General features: G+C 41.9%; 1 protein-coding gene across 1 annotated transcript in view; it reads right to left on the reverse strand.

The window, feature by feature from the left end:
* The window catches only part of FAT3 (FAT atypical cadherin 3), a 368576-nt gene that overhangs the window by 6579 nt on the left and 342999 nt on the right, over positions 1-18998 (reverse strand). Inside the window, exons 22-25 of the mRNA XM_009286273.1 lie at positions 15261-15729; positions 5525-5678; positions 3801-4456; positions 1555-1668 (exon numbers count right to left, since the gene is read on the reverse strand). Of these exons, the coding sequence (XP_009284548.1) occupies positions 1555-1668; positions 3801-4456; positions 5525-5678; positions 15261-15729 (1393 nt within the window). The remainder of the gene's footprint in view (positions 1-1554; positions 1669-3800; positions 4457-5524; positions 5679-15260; positions 15730-18998) is intronic.

The following is an 18998-nucleotide window of genomic DNA, read 5'->3' on the forward strand; positions in this document are numbered from 1 at the left end:
GAAGTGGTGGAGTCCCCACCCCTGGAGGTATTTAAAAGACGAGTAGATGAGGCGCTTAGGGACATGGTTTAGTGGGCATGGTGGTGTTGGGTCGACGGTTGGACTCGATAATCTTAGAGGTCTTTTCCAACCTCAATGATTCTATGATTCTATGTATATGCTTACTTATGCCTGTATTTATATTTTAAGCTCTTTCACTGCAAACCCTCCCTGCCGCTGCAAGAAAACCACAGCGTGCAGTCTTGCATTGACCTCTGCAAAACGACTCAGATGATTTAAGTTTCTTCCCTAATTCTCCCTGAAGATATAGATTTGTTTAGACCCTGAACTAGAATTGTTATCTCTAAAGGCCGTCGTTTAAATACAGTTTTCACAAAAAATGAGTGGGCACAGAAGGTCCAATCCAGCTTCAGGGGGTACCGTGTCACTGATTTAAATGGGGGCAGGATCAGATGCTTGAAAAGCCTAATTAGAATTCGGGAGATATAAAAAGTAATCACGTACAATAAATGACCACCTGAATAATTATTCTAAAGGTAATTTTAATATAAATATCTATTATTATTCTAAAAAACACTGAAGGGTTTTTTTGGGGGTGCAGGGGCAGAAAAGCACTGAGAAGCTTGACAAAAATACTCATGATGTTTCAGCCACAGCTGAACCAAAAGGAACTGCAAGTGCACTTCTCTTTAAGTGCTTTTTCAAACATTTAGGAGTACCTAGGGAAGAGCTGCATGACATGACTGAGGAACTGAGTCTCCAGACAGTTCATTAACTGTTGGCTGATGAAACTAAGTGCAATTTCTTTGTGCTAATCTTTTTCTGTGTATCTGAATGAGGCTTCCCTGACATCCATCATGCCTCCCTGGCAGAAACATCTTGCCTTTTCTCAGACCGACTGCTCAACATACCTGGGCCATAGGAACAAAGGTTTGCTCTGACTTTGTAGGCCTCTTTCAGGCTGTGTATGGCTCTGCCCATATCACCCACTGAGATAATGATGTAGGACATGAAAGCGGGCAACAAACATGCACTGAGCAAGGATTTAATGGTGCTCTATTGTTCGCTGAGCTGTGATTGCCAGGGAGAGACCAAGCCACCAGGGACTGGCTCATCCGCTCATTGTTGCTGCTGAGCACCAGCAGAGTTTTGCTGGGACCATGAATGAGACCTGGCAAACGGCACACAAATTCCCTTTTATGAGACTGATGAAACATGAAAGTCATCCTCTTCCAAGAGGGAAAACGATAGAAATTCTACAGTTTCACTTGCAAGCTATTAATCAACTTATATCTTGGCAACGTGACTCTGCTGTATCACACCTCTAATTCACTGTAAAGCTTGGTACTGATACAACAGCTCCAAGCATCAAGATTTTAATTACATTCCTATAATTTAAAAAATGGACACGAAGTGAGGATTTGAACCCAGGACTTTCTGACTTCTAGCATCATTAAAGGGTTTTCTAGATGTCACCTAAATGTTTTTAATAATATTAGAAAGAGAGTTAAATAGCTTTTTCCCCAGCATAATAAAGATGAAACCATTTCTTACCATTATCATCACCGGAATCAGACTGGAAGGAGCTGAGGGACTGTACTTCGGAGTTGCTGCCTTTATTACTTCCTGCAAAACAGGTCACTTCTTCAGCGTCATCAACCCCTTTACCTTCATTGACAGCAAAAACAAAGCAAAATGGTACTCTCTAGGTATGCACATTTGTCTATTTATACCACAGAGCCATTTAAATCCTGCCAACAAGTAGCCTTCTATTATTTTTGTCAGAATAAAATCATTTCCTTCAGACAGAGGAAATGACCTATTGGTCAAGAAGGCAGCTGATGAAGATACCTAGACTTTTGAAGTGTTTGAAGCCCAAAGAGTCTTTCAAGTGGCTGACACCACTGTAATCAAGGAAGAAACATCTATATTCAGTATCGCCATTTTAGATGACGTGTAGTCTCAGCAGCAAAGACGATGCCTTAAAAAATGTGGTATAAACATCTTATACAAGAGATTACAGTTACGTTTATCTTTACTGTTCATTTCTGAATATGAGAGCCTCATTAAGGCTTATTCAATGCTCAATAAAGTTATTGTGCATCTTTTTATTCATATCAGTGGCCCTTGGATCAGATTTTAGTGGCTCCACCACTGACATATAATAGATTATGCTTCAATTTACATTGCTTTTCATCAGGGACATTCAGTCTTGACAACTCTTCTACAGTTTAGAAATGTAACTGCAGCCTATGGTATAAATTCTCATGTAATCAAACACACATGAATAAACACATTCAACTATACATTTTATGAGTGATAATAAGGAACACAAAAAGTTATCCTCCATGATAAGCACTGAGATAGATACCTGAGCTAATTACGAATGAACAAGCTCAGGTTCTGCAAACATGTAAGTACAGCTCTCCACCTGCTAGCTGCAGATATTTCTACCCAGCATGGGGCACCTCCGTACAGTAAGGGCTGATTTGCTCCTGCTGAGAAGCAGGGTATGTAGTAGATGGAGCAAGTGCTGCAGTAATGAAGCTGCACTGCTTCCCACTCCTTGACAACTGAGGTCTGTCTCCATGGCATGGCCTCATGCTGTGCAGAAATTCATACAGATCCCAGCAGTGTTTGTGGCAGAAACACCCAAGAGAATACAGAGCAGAGCACATATGGGGGCTGGCATGCTGATGCTTTCAATCAGCAAAACTATATTTAATGGTTAAAAAGGTCAACCACAACACAACTGTGAAATACAGCCCAAAGAAATGAAAATTAATTCCTGTTTTTCACTAGAAGACCTTAGTTAATGTGCTGCCTTAGATGAAAATGTGCAGGTCAGGGCACAGGTATGAGGCAGTGCCAGATTCCTGTCTCTTTTCCTCAATTCCTATTGCCTAAAACTACAGGACTATGAAAGTTTCTGGATCATGGAGTTTTATTTGACAGTTTTGGTTAAGGCTGTGTTGCAGGGGGGTTGAAGATGCATTAGGGAAAACTACGAAAAAGAGAAAACATCATAAACCCCCCCCGTATGCTAAAGCAAACATCTCCCAGTCCATATGACATGTTCTGACTTGCAAGGATAGACAATGTAGGGCCATAACTCTCTCCCAGCAAACTGGTATTTCCTGCTCTGACAGAATATTTGAAGTTTGCTGCATCTCCAGCAACTTGTTCAGGAATGGAGGGGGCACTGTGTTATCAGGTGAGAAACTATCAGAGCACAAATAGGGTAAGTGTGGGCATCAGAAATTTTGTGATCACTCTGATACTGAATGCAGATGGGAATGCAATGGACTGAAAAGGTGATCCTATAAGTAGTGCATGATTTTCTGCTTCATTTCATAGAGACTGGAAGTCGAGAATATTAGTTCATTTGTCCCTGTTGCAAAACACAATTGCTTCTTGCAAAAGGTTTACATGTTTTTAACTCCCTTGGGAGACAAACTGCCCAAACCTAGCCGAGTTTATATTTGAGAATTCTGCCCCAAATTATTTTTTCCAGTAGAAAGATGATTGCATTGTATCACTTGAAGAACTAACGCTCAGAGCACTTACTCATATGTGCTTTCTGAACAAGTGAAATAAATGCATTTACTCATACTTGATGCATAGAAGTAGAGGTCTTGTACGCCTAGTTTAATTATAACCTTTCAAAACTAAACCAAATCACTTCTTGGAGATATGTAACAATTGTAAGTGTATGAGGCTAGAGCAGCCACTGTACCCGCTGCACCCTGAAGGCAACCCTTACCTACGCAAGAGCGAGAGCAGCAAGCAGCACTACTTACTTTCTGTCCCAGCATCCCACGTACTCTTCCTGATGGAGTCACAGTCAGAGCGACAGGGAGACACAGCGGGCAAGTTTGGAGCTACGCTGCACACCACCACCCCCCGCCTGGCCGTCAGTATTCGAGGGGACTCGGGATGAAATGTTGTCATCTCCTGGTGCTCCACACCAAGCCCATCCACTATCTTGTCCAGGTTATTCCTTGAGTCACTCTGGAAGCACGGGGTATAGGCCATTGGCCTCACTGGGACCTGAGGAGGCCCAACCTCTTGGTAGATATTTCTGCTGTCTCCGCTGTTCCTGATGTTCTTGAACTGGATCCCGTTGCTCTTGTTGAGCAGGGCGGCAGTAGCCGGATCTTGTACGAGCGTGATGTTGTTGCGGGAATAGTTCTTCCTGAATACTTTCTTACGAAAGATGATGAAGAGGATGATCAACACAAATATGACAAACAGGACCACAGCTATTCCTATCAGTTCCTCCTTGCCGACGTATGAATGCCCAGCTTGTACAATGGGAACCACCACGGGACGAAGACCACAGTATTGCCCCACATAGCCAGGGGTGCAGTTACACAGAAATGAACCAAATACGTTGACACAGGAGCCACCATTTTCACATTCTTCTCTTTCACACTCGTTGATGTCTTCTTCACACCTTAAAAGAAGAAAAGGAGAGTTTGGAGAACACCTAGCAAACAGCCCACCTTGTACATGATGACTTATCTTGTCAAAGTGGTACAATTACAGTTAACACTTTGCTGGTGCTTAGCAAATGATATTATTATTATTATTATTATTATTCTATTTAATGGTATTTAATTTTCTCTACAGCTATTCCATGGCTTTTTAAGACAATAAAATGGAAACATCAAGAAGGAAATAAGAGTTTAAAGCATCTGATAGGAAAAGGTTCTTTGAACCTAATGAGGCTCACTGAATGTAATAGAGAATCTCAGCCTTTTTATATTGGTTTTGGAAAATCCCATGGGATTCAATACAACATATTAGGAGGATTCAAGGAGAAAATAGTTGAGAAAAAATATAGTAAAATAATCAGAGTACTTATTTAAGAGAAGAGGAGGATATACTGACTGTGTAAAATTATACAGGGCTGGATATAAAATGAGCAAATATTAGAGAAGTGGGGGAACAAAAAGAAAAGGAACCTTAGAGAGAAATGAGAATTGGAAAGAAGAAGAGGTGATCAAAAAAAGGCAGAACAAAAAGTACAAACAGTAGACAAACTAGATGAGAAAAAAGCATGTTGATGGGCAGGTCAGGGGATTTTCTGTTTCTACACCAAGTATACGATCAAGGCTGGGATTTTAAAAAATGAATGTAATAAATTAGGCTTTTACATCAGGGCTAAGGTGACTAAATAATCGATCCATTAAAAAAAAAAAGATTACATAGCAGCTTCCACAGGCTTTCTGGGATTGCTTAAAAAACCTCTAACACTTAGGTGTGTATATCTCAGTGAAAACTGTCTGGAGATAACACCCTGAAACAATAATTTAGGAGGCCAAGTTCAGAAAAGCATTTCTGAACATGCAAGCCTCATGGATTTCTCTGCTGTCACTAGCTTAGACTTGAAAGAAGCACTAAGTTTTGGGTTATTTTTTGCTAGGTGAATCATAGCTTTTGGGTACAAAATGCCTGATCAAAAAGCCCTCCATCACTGAACTGAAAAGCTCCCGTTGCCCACCTGGAGAGGGTCACTTACGTTACTCCCGTCAGGCCATTTTTGCAGTTGCAGATGAAAGCGTTGCCGATGGGATCGCACGAGCCTCCGTTCCGGCAGGGATTTGGGAAGCAGGCTGTGATCTCCGACTCACAATTCCTTCCCGTAAACTGGGAGAGGCAATTGCACTGGTAGCCTGGGAGGTGAGGGACACAGAGAAATAAATCAGAAGCCTACCACTGTATCTGCCTAGAAGCAAGGGGATCCATTTGGCTACTTTACTCCAAAAAATATATTGTACTGTGGGGGAACGGGGATGTTTATGCTCATTCTGGTATGTCTGTGTGGTCCACACTAATGCCAGTCGAGAGTTTGTTTATCTGGGATGTCTGGACAATTGGAGCCCATGTCTACAACCAGGGACCACAGGAGTTGCTGCAGCCCAGGCCATCCTGATCGTCATGATTCAGATAAGAATAAATGTTGCTCATGAACATCTTTGGTCACAAGAAATATTCTAGATCAAGGATGCATCTCCCAATATTTGTGAAAATACAGACCATATTTGCTGATAGCAGCAGCCCACACTCCTTTAGGGGCTTCACTGAAGAACACATACATGAGCTGAGAGCTTTTCCACATCTGACTTTCACAAGGATGACTCAGTAGGGATGTGACAGTAATAAAACACTTGATAGTGATACTTACCACTTCCATAAAGCGCATCATCCAGGCATTAACTATAAACTTCATAATACCAGCTGACCTGGGCAACACCAGCCCTAATCATAGCTGATTATTAAGTGACTGATTAATCACTGGCTGCAATACATCAGACATAACTCCACTCAAGTGGAGGGGGACACTGTAGGGGATCAAAGTCCTACCTCCACATTTCTTGTCGACAGAGGAGCAACATCAGAGTCAAAACCAGTTCTTGAAACCATCAGTTCACTCTGCCAAGTATCAAATGACAACCTCTTTTTTTTTCTTCCTTGTGATTTCATATGGCACAATGCCATTAATAAAAACTTTATTTAAGGTCATAAAGAAATCCAGTGAGACAATGTGTCTCTTTATATTGTGAACTGGATATTGAAATCTGAGTGCTTTTTCATTTGAAAAGAGCAAGGAACATGTAGGTTGTGAAAGTCATTGATGGCTAAGGCAGTCCCTGGGATGGAAAGACTCCAAATTAGAGATGTTGAACTAGCAAAATTTTCCTGGACATCTGTAAAAAACTTTGGCTGATTTTTTTAAAAAACTACTTACACAATCCAAATGCCCTAAACAGATGTATAGGCAAGGTTCAAGCTCCAGTTATGGGGTTCACATACTTACTGAATATAGCAACTGGAACAGGAACCTTCCTGCCATTAATACTGCTGGAGTTAGAGCTGAAATGGTTGAATGCAACTCAGTTCAGTGTCAAGATTATTGGAGATCAAGCTGATGTAGCTGAAATATCATCCCTAAGTGGTGAGCTTTTTAAAGATATTTTTAAAAACTTTCTATATTTATACATAGAAATATCATCTAAGTGGTGAGCTTTTTAAAGATATTTTTAAAAACTTTCTATATCTATACATCTGACCCCCCCCCTTTAAAAGCACTGTTCTAGGAAACAAGGCAGGAATTTCCAGCACAGTCACAAGGAAAAGAATTTCACGGAAACAATATGGAAAAGGCCAGTGGAGGCATGAGGCAAAAGCAATTCTGCATTAAGACTCCAACATCTTTTATGTCCTATCCGGTTCAATTCGCCTTGTTCAGTTACTCTAATTGAATTCTTTCATGAGGACAGGCTTTAGAGAACAAACTTGGAACCAGACTTGCTGGCGTATTCAGTCAAGAGTCCAATCCTATTTAACTGAAGATAAATGAAATAGATACTCAAATACCATGCTGTTTCATTGTCCTGCTATGAAGGGAGATAGAAGCACCGCTGTGTTCAAGGTTGCAGAGTTAAGAAGAGAAATGATTTGACTTTGGGGATTCCTAGAAAGCATGTTTGGTCAGCATCAGCAAGATGGGATTATTTTTTGGTGTCTTATAGATATCTCACTCAGACAATGTGAACAACTTTCTGGACCTGTAGAGAACTGGGTCTGAAGAATTACAAAAGTGCGACTGCACCAGGCATTGCATTTTGATGCCATCCCTATGGAAGATTTATTGTCAGTTGGCAAAGTGGCTGATCTAGAAATACTGCAGGTAGAAATCACAGCATGAATAAATAAGGTTGTTTCAGTGCTTCATTTTATGACTGAACAGTGACATCTATAGTTCAAAAATTTGCAGTAATGTTTTATATATTTTTATGGTCTCAATGAGTACAAACAAAATGAAAATGATTAATTCTAATATAAAACATTTTATTCATAAACAAATCTGTTGCGTTATATAATAGCAGAATAGATATATTCTTCTATTTGTTATCTGATATTTTAAACCTACATAACTTTAAAGTGACTTTAAAAAACAACTTTCTGTACCTAAGTTACTAGTTGCCAATCACTTGTAAGACAAAGCCTTTGAATAACTTTCTTTTCACGTCTTGTGTTTGTTTCAGCTGATTAAGTTCTGGGTTTTCACTCTGTAACATATTCTGTTACATTTATTCACTGCAGAAAACTTGAAAAATATTGATTTGGTAAAAAAAAAAAAATATCCTTTTACCACCAAGTATAAAAGGAACATGGATTTATTAATTATTATTATTGCCTATTGTTTATATTAAAGATGCACCAACTTCAATTAACATTTTATACTAAGAGGAGATGAAACTGAATGCTCCAGATGGCTCAGAGCCCTATTGGGCAATGTATGAACAAGACCAAAATGAAAAGTCTGCTTCTGAAAGCCTACATTTTCAACTGAATTTGATTTAATGATGGTGGAACACAGTCAGATATTGGAAGACTGAAGTATTCAGCATAGATTGTAAGTCTAGGAATCAAAGTTAGAAATAAAAAAGGCAATAAAGACAGGATTAAATTACAGTATTTATCACTGACTTTCCCTCCCGTTGGAAGCACTGCCATACACCTGCCAACTCTGAGCCACTGGTGAAAGACACAGAACTTTCCCGTGACACACACGCTCAGAGCTGCAAAGCTTTCACCCGGGAGGTCTCCAACACAGCAAAGCATATGTTGAAATTCATGGAATAGGGAAGTGAAGAGCTGATATGATGGCTCAGTACACAGCATATATCGACTTGGCCAGCAGACTTGCCAGACCTTTTATGCTTCTCCAAACCTCTCAGCGAAGGCTGTAATTTTGCCCTCTACTGCACACTGTAGCCACAAAGTGCAAGAGTAAAGAAAACCCTTTTGGTCAGGAGTGCATCTTTGGTCTAACAAAGAATTTTTATTACACTTTTAATTTAATATCCTGGTAATGCATCATGCATTTCTTCCCTCCCATTTAGCACAAGAATAATAAGCAAACTTCCCACATCCGAGGACAACAGAGCTGAAGAAAAGACTAAGTGCCCTGTCATCTCAGCAGGGGACAGAAAAACCCTTTCAAGCAATCTAGGGCTTGCTCCTCTTCACAATGAAGGCACCAGAAGTCTTGGAAATTCATCAACATTTAAGATCATACAGTCCATCTGAGTTCCCTCCAAGAGATACAAATATTTAATTTTGCACACTGATGCTGGAAAATGTTGACCTGCATTTCCAAGGCAGCAAATTTTGTGATGTCACCACTGTATTGCTTCAGAGGGAAACAGTGGAAAAAGATAGAAAGCTCTGGTAAACACATCTGCAGTGCTGCCGGGGCAGGACCACAACACTCTGAGCATGTGCCACAGCAGTCTGTGCCAACAGCCGACCTAAGAGCAACACAAGCTATGAGCAATGGTATGGCCCTTTTAGGCTATATCTACATTAGCAAGCTCTGCAGAGCAACGGCAGTGTGTCTGTGGAGCAAAACAGTTGGTGCTGAGGACCCAGCACCCTCAGTGCGCAAATTTCAGGGCCTTAGGATCACGTTAGCAGCAATCCTGGTGCACGTCTTCCAGCTCAGCACTGTCCAGAGGGAAGCCTGGTCCTGCCCTTCAAGAGCTCACCTCTCCACAACAGGAATCAAAGCACAATGAGAGGGGATGATCAGAAGATTCACATCAAAGCTCATTCGTGATCTAAAACATTTATTTAGACATAACCCTCTCCTGCCTACACATAGTCTTGGGCTTTCTGGTTGTTTTATAAGGCTTCTCTCATACTCCTCCACTAATCTGAGTCCCCACTATGTAGCTGAGTCTCACCTTCTCACTTTGACTCCAACAGCTTCTCTTCCTGCCTTGTTGGCATGTCCCTGTCCAGAGGAAAAGCGATTTTTCAGCCCAGACCTTACTAAAGAGCAACATGCTATAAGCGAGGACACCACACAGGCTTCCTGCCTGTACCTATGTTTGCTTGGCACTTAATAAGCAGAGACAGTGGCAAAAGGCAGGCACGGTGCCATCAGCAGATGGGATGCCATTACGCAGCGAACGTCTCCGTTGGTAGCATTCCCAGCCTGAGCATCTGAATATCTGTCTATCCTCAGGTTTACTTGGCTTTATTAAAGAGGATGCTCCGAACTGCTGCCAATTCTTTTTTTGAACATGTGTATGCTCCTGTTTCTATCACATGCAAGAGGAGCTGGTTTTTATCTGTTACGTGCTTTGGCTTTTGCATTTGATCTCCCCATGTAGCTTCTTTCCCTGCTGTGCAGCTAGACCTGACAAACTCAATGTCCAGAAACAGGCCTGCCTTGGCCCTGCTCACATAGCGTTACATGGCAAGTTAACTGATGAGAAGAACTGAAGGTGAAGAGGACCTCTCCCAGCATTTGTATTTTGGTATATTTATAGACATACCAGGCCACCTTCAAGAACTGTGTGTTCTTCAGCCATACATATTCCTGCCACTTCAGATTTAACTTATTTGTCTTCAAACAGATGATTGCCTCTTGCCACTAGTTGGTATGAAAATGAACCTCAGTCTTTGTTAAACCGGTGCTTTCTATGAACGGATTGGCATGTATGTGCTTTGAAACTGGGAATTTAAATCCAGATGTCTAAAAGCATAGCTATAAAAAAGATTAACCCCCCCAAATTTCTAAAAAGCTTTTAAAAATTAACTGATGTGCGTTTGGTATGCTCACATTACAGCATGCTGCTTTGTTTGTGTGTGTGAAAAAACGAGATTGAGAACATAAGTAAGACCAGGTCAGTTCATGACTATGGTATTAATACACCCATTTTTCCCTAATGTCATTCTTATGAACTGCCTAATCCTCAAAAACACTCCTGTGTCAATGTTGCCAACATGTTTTAAAACATGTATTGAACCCACCACCTAAGTGCCAGGTTGCATTTTTCCCTCTCTTTGGATTTTAACTTTGTTCATAAAAAAACTAAAAAAGAAAAAATGAGGAGAGGGGAAAGCAATGACTTTCTGTCCTCACACTCTGCCCACAGTCCTTGACTCAGTAGATATTTCTGCTCAAATGCCTCATGTTCAAATAAAATTGCCTACTCACATAAGCCATTTACTTCAATCAAAGCCAGATGTATACAGGATTGATCAAATTAAAAGGAAGTAACTATACTTATAATTGCAGGCTTTACAAACATGAGGTTTCTCTCTGTGGTTGAAAAGCTTGGCGCAGTGTTCGGATTTGATTACAGTAAAGCTTTCTATTGCTGTGATTGCTCATGTTGTTATTCATGCAGATAAACATACATTTACTATTGGCAGACCTGGTAACGCCACTCTATTATTAAGGTTGTGTGACATTTCCCATTTTAAGACCTCATATTCAGCAGCTTATAGCTTAACCACACTTTAAACACTTGGTTGAATTTTCTTGGGAAATTTCAGCCCAAAGAGCCAAGCTGTTTCTGAAAGTCATGCTGTTTGTCAGGTTTCAAAATGCTAACAACTTTCTTTAAAAATAGCTTCACTGACCTGTGTTTATGGGTAGGGGCAGAAAAGTCTGGAAGAATGTGGCCTGTATTTCAGGGCTGTGGTTTCCAGTGTCTCCAAGAAAATTGTCCTAAAGCCGTATATAGCTCTCAGGAGTCTCCTGAGCTGTCAGACCTTGTGAGCACTCCTCCCCCTTTCCCAGTCCTTTTTAAGCATGCATGGGATCTCCCTGCGGGGTCCCTGGACACACAGTACCCTCTCTTTAACCACTGACAATGCTGGGCATACACTGCTGCTGTGGGACTTGATTTGGACCCATGGGAGCACATGCGTGCAAGTAGAGGTTCATGCCATGGTCGCTTTCAGCTGGCCCAGAAGCCAGATTTTGAAAGCAGAGAGGTTTTTCTGTGCTCTCAGTGATGTCTCAGAGCATCTGAGCTACCCATACATTCTTCTGCAGGTTAAGATTCACACCTTGTCCTCCTGTTCAATAAGCAGAGAGGTCAGACAGAAAGAGCCAGCATGAGTCAACTAGCCCTGTGCCAACTCTCCTTTCGGGGCAATACCTTTGCAATCAGTCCCAAGCTGCGTGCAGCCTATGCACAGCACTGTCCCTGAGTCAGGAGCTTCGAAGTTGCTGTGAGTTTATCCATACGAACCCTAACAGCAGCAGCGTGGACACACTCCTCGTGCATGCAAAGCATCGCTTTAGCAATTCCCCAAACAGGGCCGTAATATTACCCTATCCCCACAACCGCAGGATGAAGAAGGTAATCAGAGGCAGCTTTTTATTAATGGTGAACAGGGCAGTAGGCATTTCTATTGAAAGGAAGATCTCACAAGAGGAATACTATTATCGAGGTTTGTGTTTTAGATGATCAATTTATGCAAATTATATGTAAATTAGACATGGCCCCTTTGATTTCTGGCATGTAGCCAGCAACTCTTTCATGTTATAATGTTGGGTAACCTTTGCTTGACTGTTTTCTTTTAAAGTTAGCTATAAAATTGAGCTTTCTTTTTCTCTCTCTCAACTTCCTTGTAAAGGAAGGGTTTTTGTAAGAATAAGGATGTTAACAATATATGAAATCTGCTCTGTAAAATTCAAATTAGAGGATTTATTTATTAAAACAAATCCTATCATTATGCCAAATACTCTCTGTTTATGAAAAGGAACATTATTTTCCAGAAACTTTAATAGGAGGATAATATAATAGAAAATATTAGTCAAGAGATCCTGATGCTACTGAATGCCCTGGGACTGGGAAAAGGACCTTTGCACAGCATATTTTTGAATGCTTCCCCCCACCAAAAAAGAAAAAAGCTGCCATTTTCTTTCTTAAGATAAAAAATGAAGAGTTATTACTTTTTTTCTCTATTTCAAATGAAAGTCAGCTGCTAACATCTATGTCAGCGAATTCAATGGCTGATGATTCTTAAATGCACGTTGCAGTTTGTGGCTCTGCAACTAGCATTTGCAATGCTGTTGGGCTCTACACTCTACAGAATTTATTTACGTGGCCTTTTTGCATATGGAGGACACTAACAACAGAATCGCTTTGCCTGGTGGAAACAAAAATGCCCATGCCTTCTCCTTGTGGGCTGGGCTGCAGAACTACTGATGTACGGTCAGGGCCCATTGCGCTGGAATGATGGCTTTATAACAATCCTTTATTTACATACACTGCTGAGGCAGTAAAAACAGCAAACAGATTTTTTAACGGCAGGCAGACGAAACATCCCCACAGGGCACGTGCCCCCTCGCCGAGGCAGGAACGCAGGCAAGTTAAATCAGTTCCGTGACTGCTTTCCAAGAGCGAATTATGTTGACATGAAAACCGTGCGTGCCATTCCAGTAATAAAATGGGTCTAATCTTCAGTGCCGCCTGTTTCTCCCCTGCCCCACTGCTCCCCTCAGTTTGAATTGGCATGCACATGGCTCTGGGAAAAAAAAAATTACTGTAAAATGTTTTGTTAGAAAGGTTTCAATTTACTCATCACGAGATTGCTGAGCAATACTGTAAATAGACTCAAATAAAATCAATAGAAGGAGCTGTTCTCATGCTTCCTAGAATACTAGGCGAATGGTTAACCTCATTTATTAAGTATGGAGTCTGAATCAAAGCCATGTTATGTTCATGTACATATTACAGCCATATTTCCTAGGGATTTAAATAATCTTGCTTAGCAATTCAGTCAGTGGCTGCAGCATCCTTATGCCTCAGAATGATTTTCTTTTGCTCTTGTTGTGCAGCACTCATTTTCTTTCCTTCCCTTAGTAAATAAAGACCCTTAACAACACACACAAGCAGCAACATTTGTCCTTGTGCTGCACATCACATCCTGGCTTGCCAGTGCCAGTGCTACGTTTCATTCCTCTCAGCTGTCCTCCCATCTCCTTCCACCAACAGCAAAGCCAACAGCATCCCTAACGTACCCTTTTCCCTGGCATGGGAGAAGTGGCTGAATCAAAGCCAAGGATCCAGAGGAGATGCTAGCTGAGATAAATTCACATTGTCAGGGCTTACTCTATAAGGGCAGGGTTATCCAAGTGAGAAAATTCTGTCTTACAGTCAGTTTTGCTCAGATCTCACCAGATTTCAGCCTTTAAAATTAAAACTGTTCTAAAGTTTAGGAAGTTCCTAAAGTTTAGAAAAATCTACTTGAGGGAGGGTGATCAAAAGGAAATATGAGAACAAGGTTTAAACCAATGAAAAACAGAAATAGCAATTATGGATACAAGGGAACTACACAGACACAGTAAAGCAGAAAGCCCTGGACAGTGGTTAAATGCTCCATAAAAAAAGAGTTCAGTGGGAACTTCCCTAGGGAACCATGACCAAACCCACTGCCAATAAGTGGATGGAAAGCTCTGAACTTGCAGAAGACCTCTCTGTTGAGCATCCTCCTGTTCAGACTGGAAAATGTCCCTGCTAGAGGACCTTGTCCTCTACCTAAAACGTCCTTGCTATGAGACCTTGTCAGCTCACTGAGACAAAGTTTTAGTCTGCCAGAAAAGGTGAGCAATGCTGTCTGCTAACACAATATGGGGAACTGGAAGAGAAACCTGAACACTGCAGAGGGAGAATAGCCCTAGAGAAAAGGTCCTACATGTCTGCCATTTGCTTTCTTCCTGCTAAGATGCTCACTGTTCTTATGGTCTGGTAACTTGTACACTGCGTTACTGGGTAGTAAGTCACTGGCACCAAATCATACAAGCCACCATATAACCACTGGATAGGAAATTCCAACATGAGCACGGTTTAAATCAATGCCCTATAAACTTTGGATAATATTACTTAGACCTTGAAGCACTCAGGCCTCCGAGGAAGCTGTAACATACACTTCTGGGGGGTTTATAATGGGGCGGACTCGCTATTTTCCATGCAGACATGTAATCAAATTACTCACTTACAAACGGACCAAGGAATTTGTGGACAGCTCAGTAATTATTTGTGACAGCTTCAGAAACAGAGAAAGGCAACAGTGCCGTTGCATCTGTGATGGATGTTTGAAATCACCATCTTTGTGTACAGCCTTCGATGCTGTAAATGGATCCTGAAAAATCCAGCTGAGCATTACAGTAATTGTAATTCTATTGGTTTCTATAGAAATAGGATTACCCTAACAGCCAATAAATCAATTTCCTCCTGGAACACTAATGCAATGAGAAGGGGCACCATTTCACCGTTATTTAAAGAGCAAACAGCTTTTACACAATTTGCAATACCTATCAGAGTTTTATAGAGTTCATGAGATTTTTCAAGCATGTTGCTGCATACAACCATCTCTGGCAATAAATTACAGAGGAAAATGGGGAGGGGGAAACACACAAAGTAATGCAAAATATTTACCACCAGATGGCACGCTGGTACAGGTGCCGCCGTTCTGGCAGGGATGCCTCTCGCAGGCATCGGGGTAGAGGATGCAGCCAAGCTTTAATTCGGTCAGGCCAACCACTTCTGCAAAGCTGCTGCGCTTGTTTTGGAGCGGCAGTTCGTTGTTATTTAGGACAACTGAATCCAGGCAGCCCTGAAAACCGCTCAAGACCTGCGTTGTTCTCTTGTCAGTCAGGCTGCGGACGTTATCCACTTGGACCTGGGCGCCGAAGTAGATGGAGCTATCTGTGCTGAGAGCCTGGAAATAGAGGGGGGCTTTGCGGCGCTCCACGTAGCTGTCGTCCAGGGACAAGCTCGTGAAATTGCGATTCAGCTCCAGGAAGACCGAATGCCAGTTTCCATCATTAACTGCCCTGCCAGAAATTCCCAGGATTCCCGGGCCACTTCCGCAGTCCAACTGGAACCACAGTTTGCCATCGACAATCTGCGGGAGGAAAACAGAAATCAAAGCGCTTCAGGCACTCAGCCGTCTCGTAATATGGTCTCACGGAGAGTCTGGAAACACAGAGGACTTCTAGACAGTCTCTATACAATGTTAAAGCTGCTCTCCTACATGACACTACAACAGCAAAAAGCTGTGCCTTTATCATCAGAAAAAAACCCAAGGTGATAAGTATCAGCTTACTTAGAATTTACCCAAAGCCAGTTACTGCAGGCAAACTGAAAATATAGACAAAACATAGATGCAGAACACAGGCTGGGATAACAATATGTCTCACTGAACAGGGCATGGACCGGAGGACCCATGTTCTGCTCTTGGCTCTGCTGCTGAGCAGTCGTGTCTCTCTAAGCAAGTCCCGCCATCCGCCCCTGCGCTGTGATTCTGCTCCCGGTGGTTGATTCTACCAAAAGGGCAGTCAGGGCAAGGGACCGCCTCTGAGTGTTTGAGAGAGGCTTGTGGCAAAGTCAATGGCCACTGCTTTCAGCTGGGGATGTTAGGTGCTCTGCTCATGCACACATCCTGTTCCTCTGTAACCTTTTGGAGCATCTCAGCAAGGTGTGGATTTGTCCCGAAGTGTCATGAGTTCAGTTTCTCTAAGTACAACAGTAAGATTCTGGTTGACCAAAAGTCAGTTATTTTTTCCAAGGATGCTACACTACCTGCTCTGTGTATACCTCACAGATGACCTAAGACGGCTCTTACTTTTCTTTCTTTCTTTCTTTCCTCATGTTTATGCTAGGTTCATGGCTTTAGAGGGATTGTTAGGATTTCTCACTCTCCCTCCTGTCCTTCATCCATCTGAAGTCCTCATAAAGGGAAAATCTGTGCTAGCCTGCTGGGGCAGGCAAAGTGCAGAGTGAGGGAATAGGTATGAAGTGCCGCTTTCCTGATTAGCAGTTTACCCAAAGATTTTAGGTTTCTCTAACAGGTGGCAGATAAGTTTAAAATAGCTGACAAGGCTGGAAATAATTTCTTATGACACATTAATTGGATTCAAGCTCTCCAAAAGCTCTTGCAATTATTTTACCTTTATGTCATGCTCTAGGAAGTATTTATTTCTGCAAACCCCATCGCAAGACAGTTTTGTCCCATTATTTATCTCCCTGAAAAGTTCAGGCGCTGTGTCCTTTTTCATCCTTCCCTGCAGCACACATTGTACTCTCACTGGTTTACTCTGAATCCATAACACAACCCTACTGCTCTCCCCTAGCAGAGCAGAGTTGCCATAGCTGTCAATGCAAGAACCCCCCAGAGCTTTGGTGGCCTGCTAAACTGGCATGGCTAATGCAGATGTAAGAATGCTGCATTGTGTCCATCTGTCTTTGGCCGCATCTGGCATGAATAGTCATTTAAAACTATGTTAGCTAGAGGCATCCCTTGGCATGTGTCTGAACTGGTGCTCAAACTCTTCTCTGCCAGGCTCTCTGATGTGGCTTGAAGGCAAATGGGATACTGTTAATCTATAGGAGCAGACTGTGCTGTCTTGTCATTACCAGCATTTTCTTGTCCTTGGAGGTTCACAAAACTACCTGGAGAAGAGCTAAGGGTAAAATCTTGAGTTCTGATGATCTCTGGACTTCCTTCTCCTTTCCAGACCTCAGTCTCTTGACCAGCTGAATTTGAACTGGGCTGTAACCTCAAGCCAAGTCACACTGGGCAATTGGGGTGCTCTGCAATCGCTTGGATGGTGTGGACACAGAGAAGCTAAGCATGTGACAAGCTCCCTAGACTTGCCAGCTACCTACTTACTTACTTACTCTGCATGGGGCATTAGAGGGATACACATGTAGAAGGAGCCAAAAGAGCAAGAATTAGCCCCTGCTATGGGCAGTTGGCTATTTTGAAGTCCTTGACCTGTAGGATGTAATAAAACTGAGAAGAAATGAGATCTATGACTGTAATACAACATGATTGAGGGATGGATGTTGCTTAGTACTCCTACAGCTCAATCAAAAAAGGCTAATGGATGTATAGAAAAATAAGTCTGGATCACTTTTCATTAAAAAATCTTTTCTTACGGGACTCAAAACTCAGCTGTAAACTATTTCTGTAGATTGAAATTGGGCCTATTAGAGCATCTGCTCAGGAGGAATCTCGGTAAACAAGATGCCCTGATAAACTGAGCCGGTTTTTCTCCAGCGATGGAGCAATAGTTTCTTTTCTCCCTGTGCAACAAAATAGTCCACAAACCTTGAAGCCGCTGCTCAGAAAGTGTGCTCTGGCTCAACAGGAATACAAATCAAACAGAAAAATACATGCCAACATATTACACTTTGAAAAACAGCCATCATCGGATAAGCAGTTAACTTGCTTCTTATTCAAAAGGCTTTTTCCTATGGAAACTATTCTACTGATTGTGTATAATATACATATACCTCCCCTAAGACTACTTATACCCTGAAGGACCTACTGCCTGCATGTCTATAACCCTTACTCACAGAACATGCTTTTCCAATTATCTTTATTTATACAACACCACATATGAGCACCTGGGATAAATATTACACCATTTGTATACGGGAAACGATGATCTAAAAGATTTGCCATTAAAATATGTTTTATACATCTTTCTCATCCACTTTTACTTCTTTTTACCAGCAGATGATCTGACATACACAGTAAATATATATTGTCTGAAAGGCTATGTTCCCTTCCTTTTATTAAAAAAGCACTAGTAACCTCCACCTTAGGCTAGAGTGAAAGATGGAAAGGATGGTTCAATGCTTACAGTACTAGCCTAAGAAGATGTGATAGATATGCATGGCAATCCACACTCTGCAACACTCTTCCTCTGGGATCTCAAGCAAGTCATTAGTTTCAGGTCTCCGTCAGTAAAAGAGGGATAACGTCATTTCCCTACCTCACACCACTGCTTTACAGATACATACATTAAAGACTGTGACATGCCCTGATACCCCTAGCAATGGGACCATAAAAATACTTTCATTAATCAGATGGTCACAGGCCTTGCTGTAGCGGGTCAGGGAGGAAATATTTGTCCCCTGATGGCCCCATGCCTCTAGGAGGAGGAGGAAGAGCAGGAAGAGCCCGCGAGGAGCGGGGGCTGCAAAGGGCTCCTGTCCTGCCTATTTAGCAGCTAGGCTGGCTGGGCAGGGAGGAGAAGGGTCCTCCACTCAACAGGGCAAAACGATGTCTCCACTCCTAAGCATGGAGAATTCAACCATGGATCTTTGATTCAGCAATTAATCCCTGGTGTTCCCATTATTCCCTGTAACCGCCCTGATGTCAGG

Source organism: Aptenodytes forsteri, unplaced genomic scaffold (genome assembly GCF_000699145.1).
Source record: "Aptenodytes forsteri isolate BGI_AS27 unplaced genomic scaffold, ASM69914v1 Scaffold376, whole genome shotgun sequence".
Lineage (NCBI taxonomy): Eukaryota > Metazoa > Chordata > Aves > Sphenisciformes > Spheniscidae > Aptenodytes > Aptenodytes forsteri.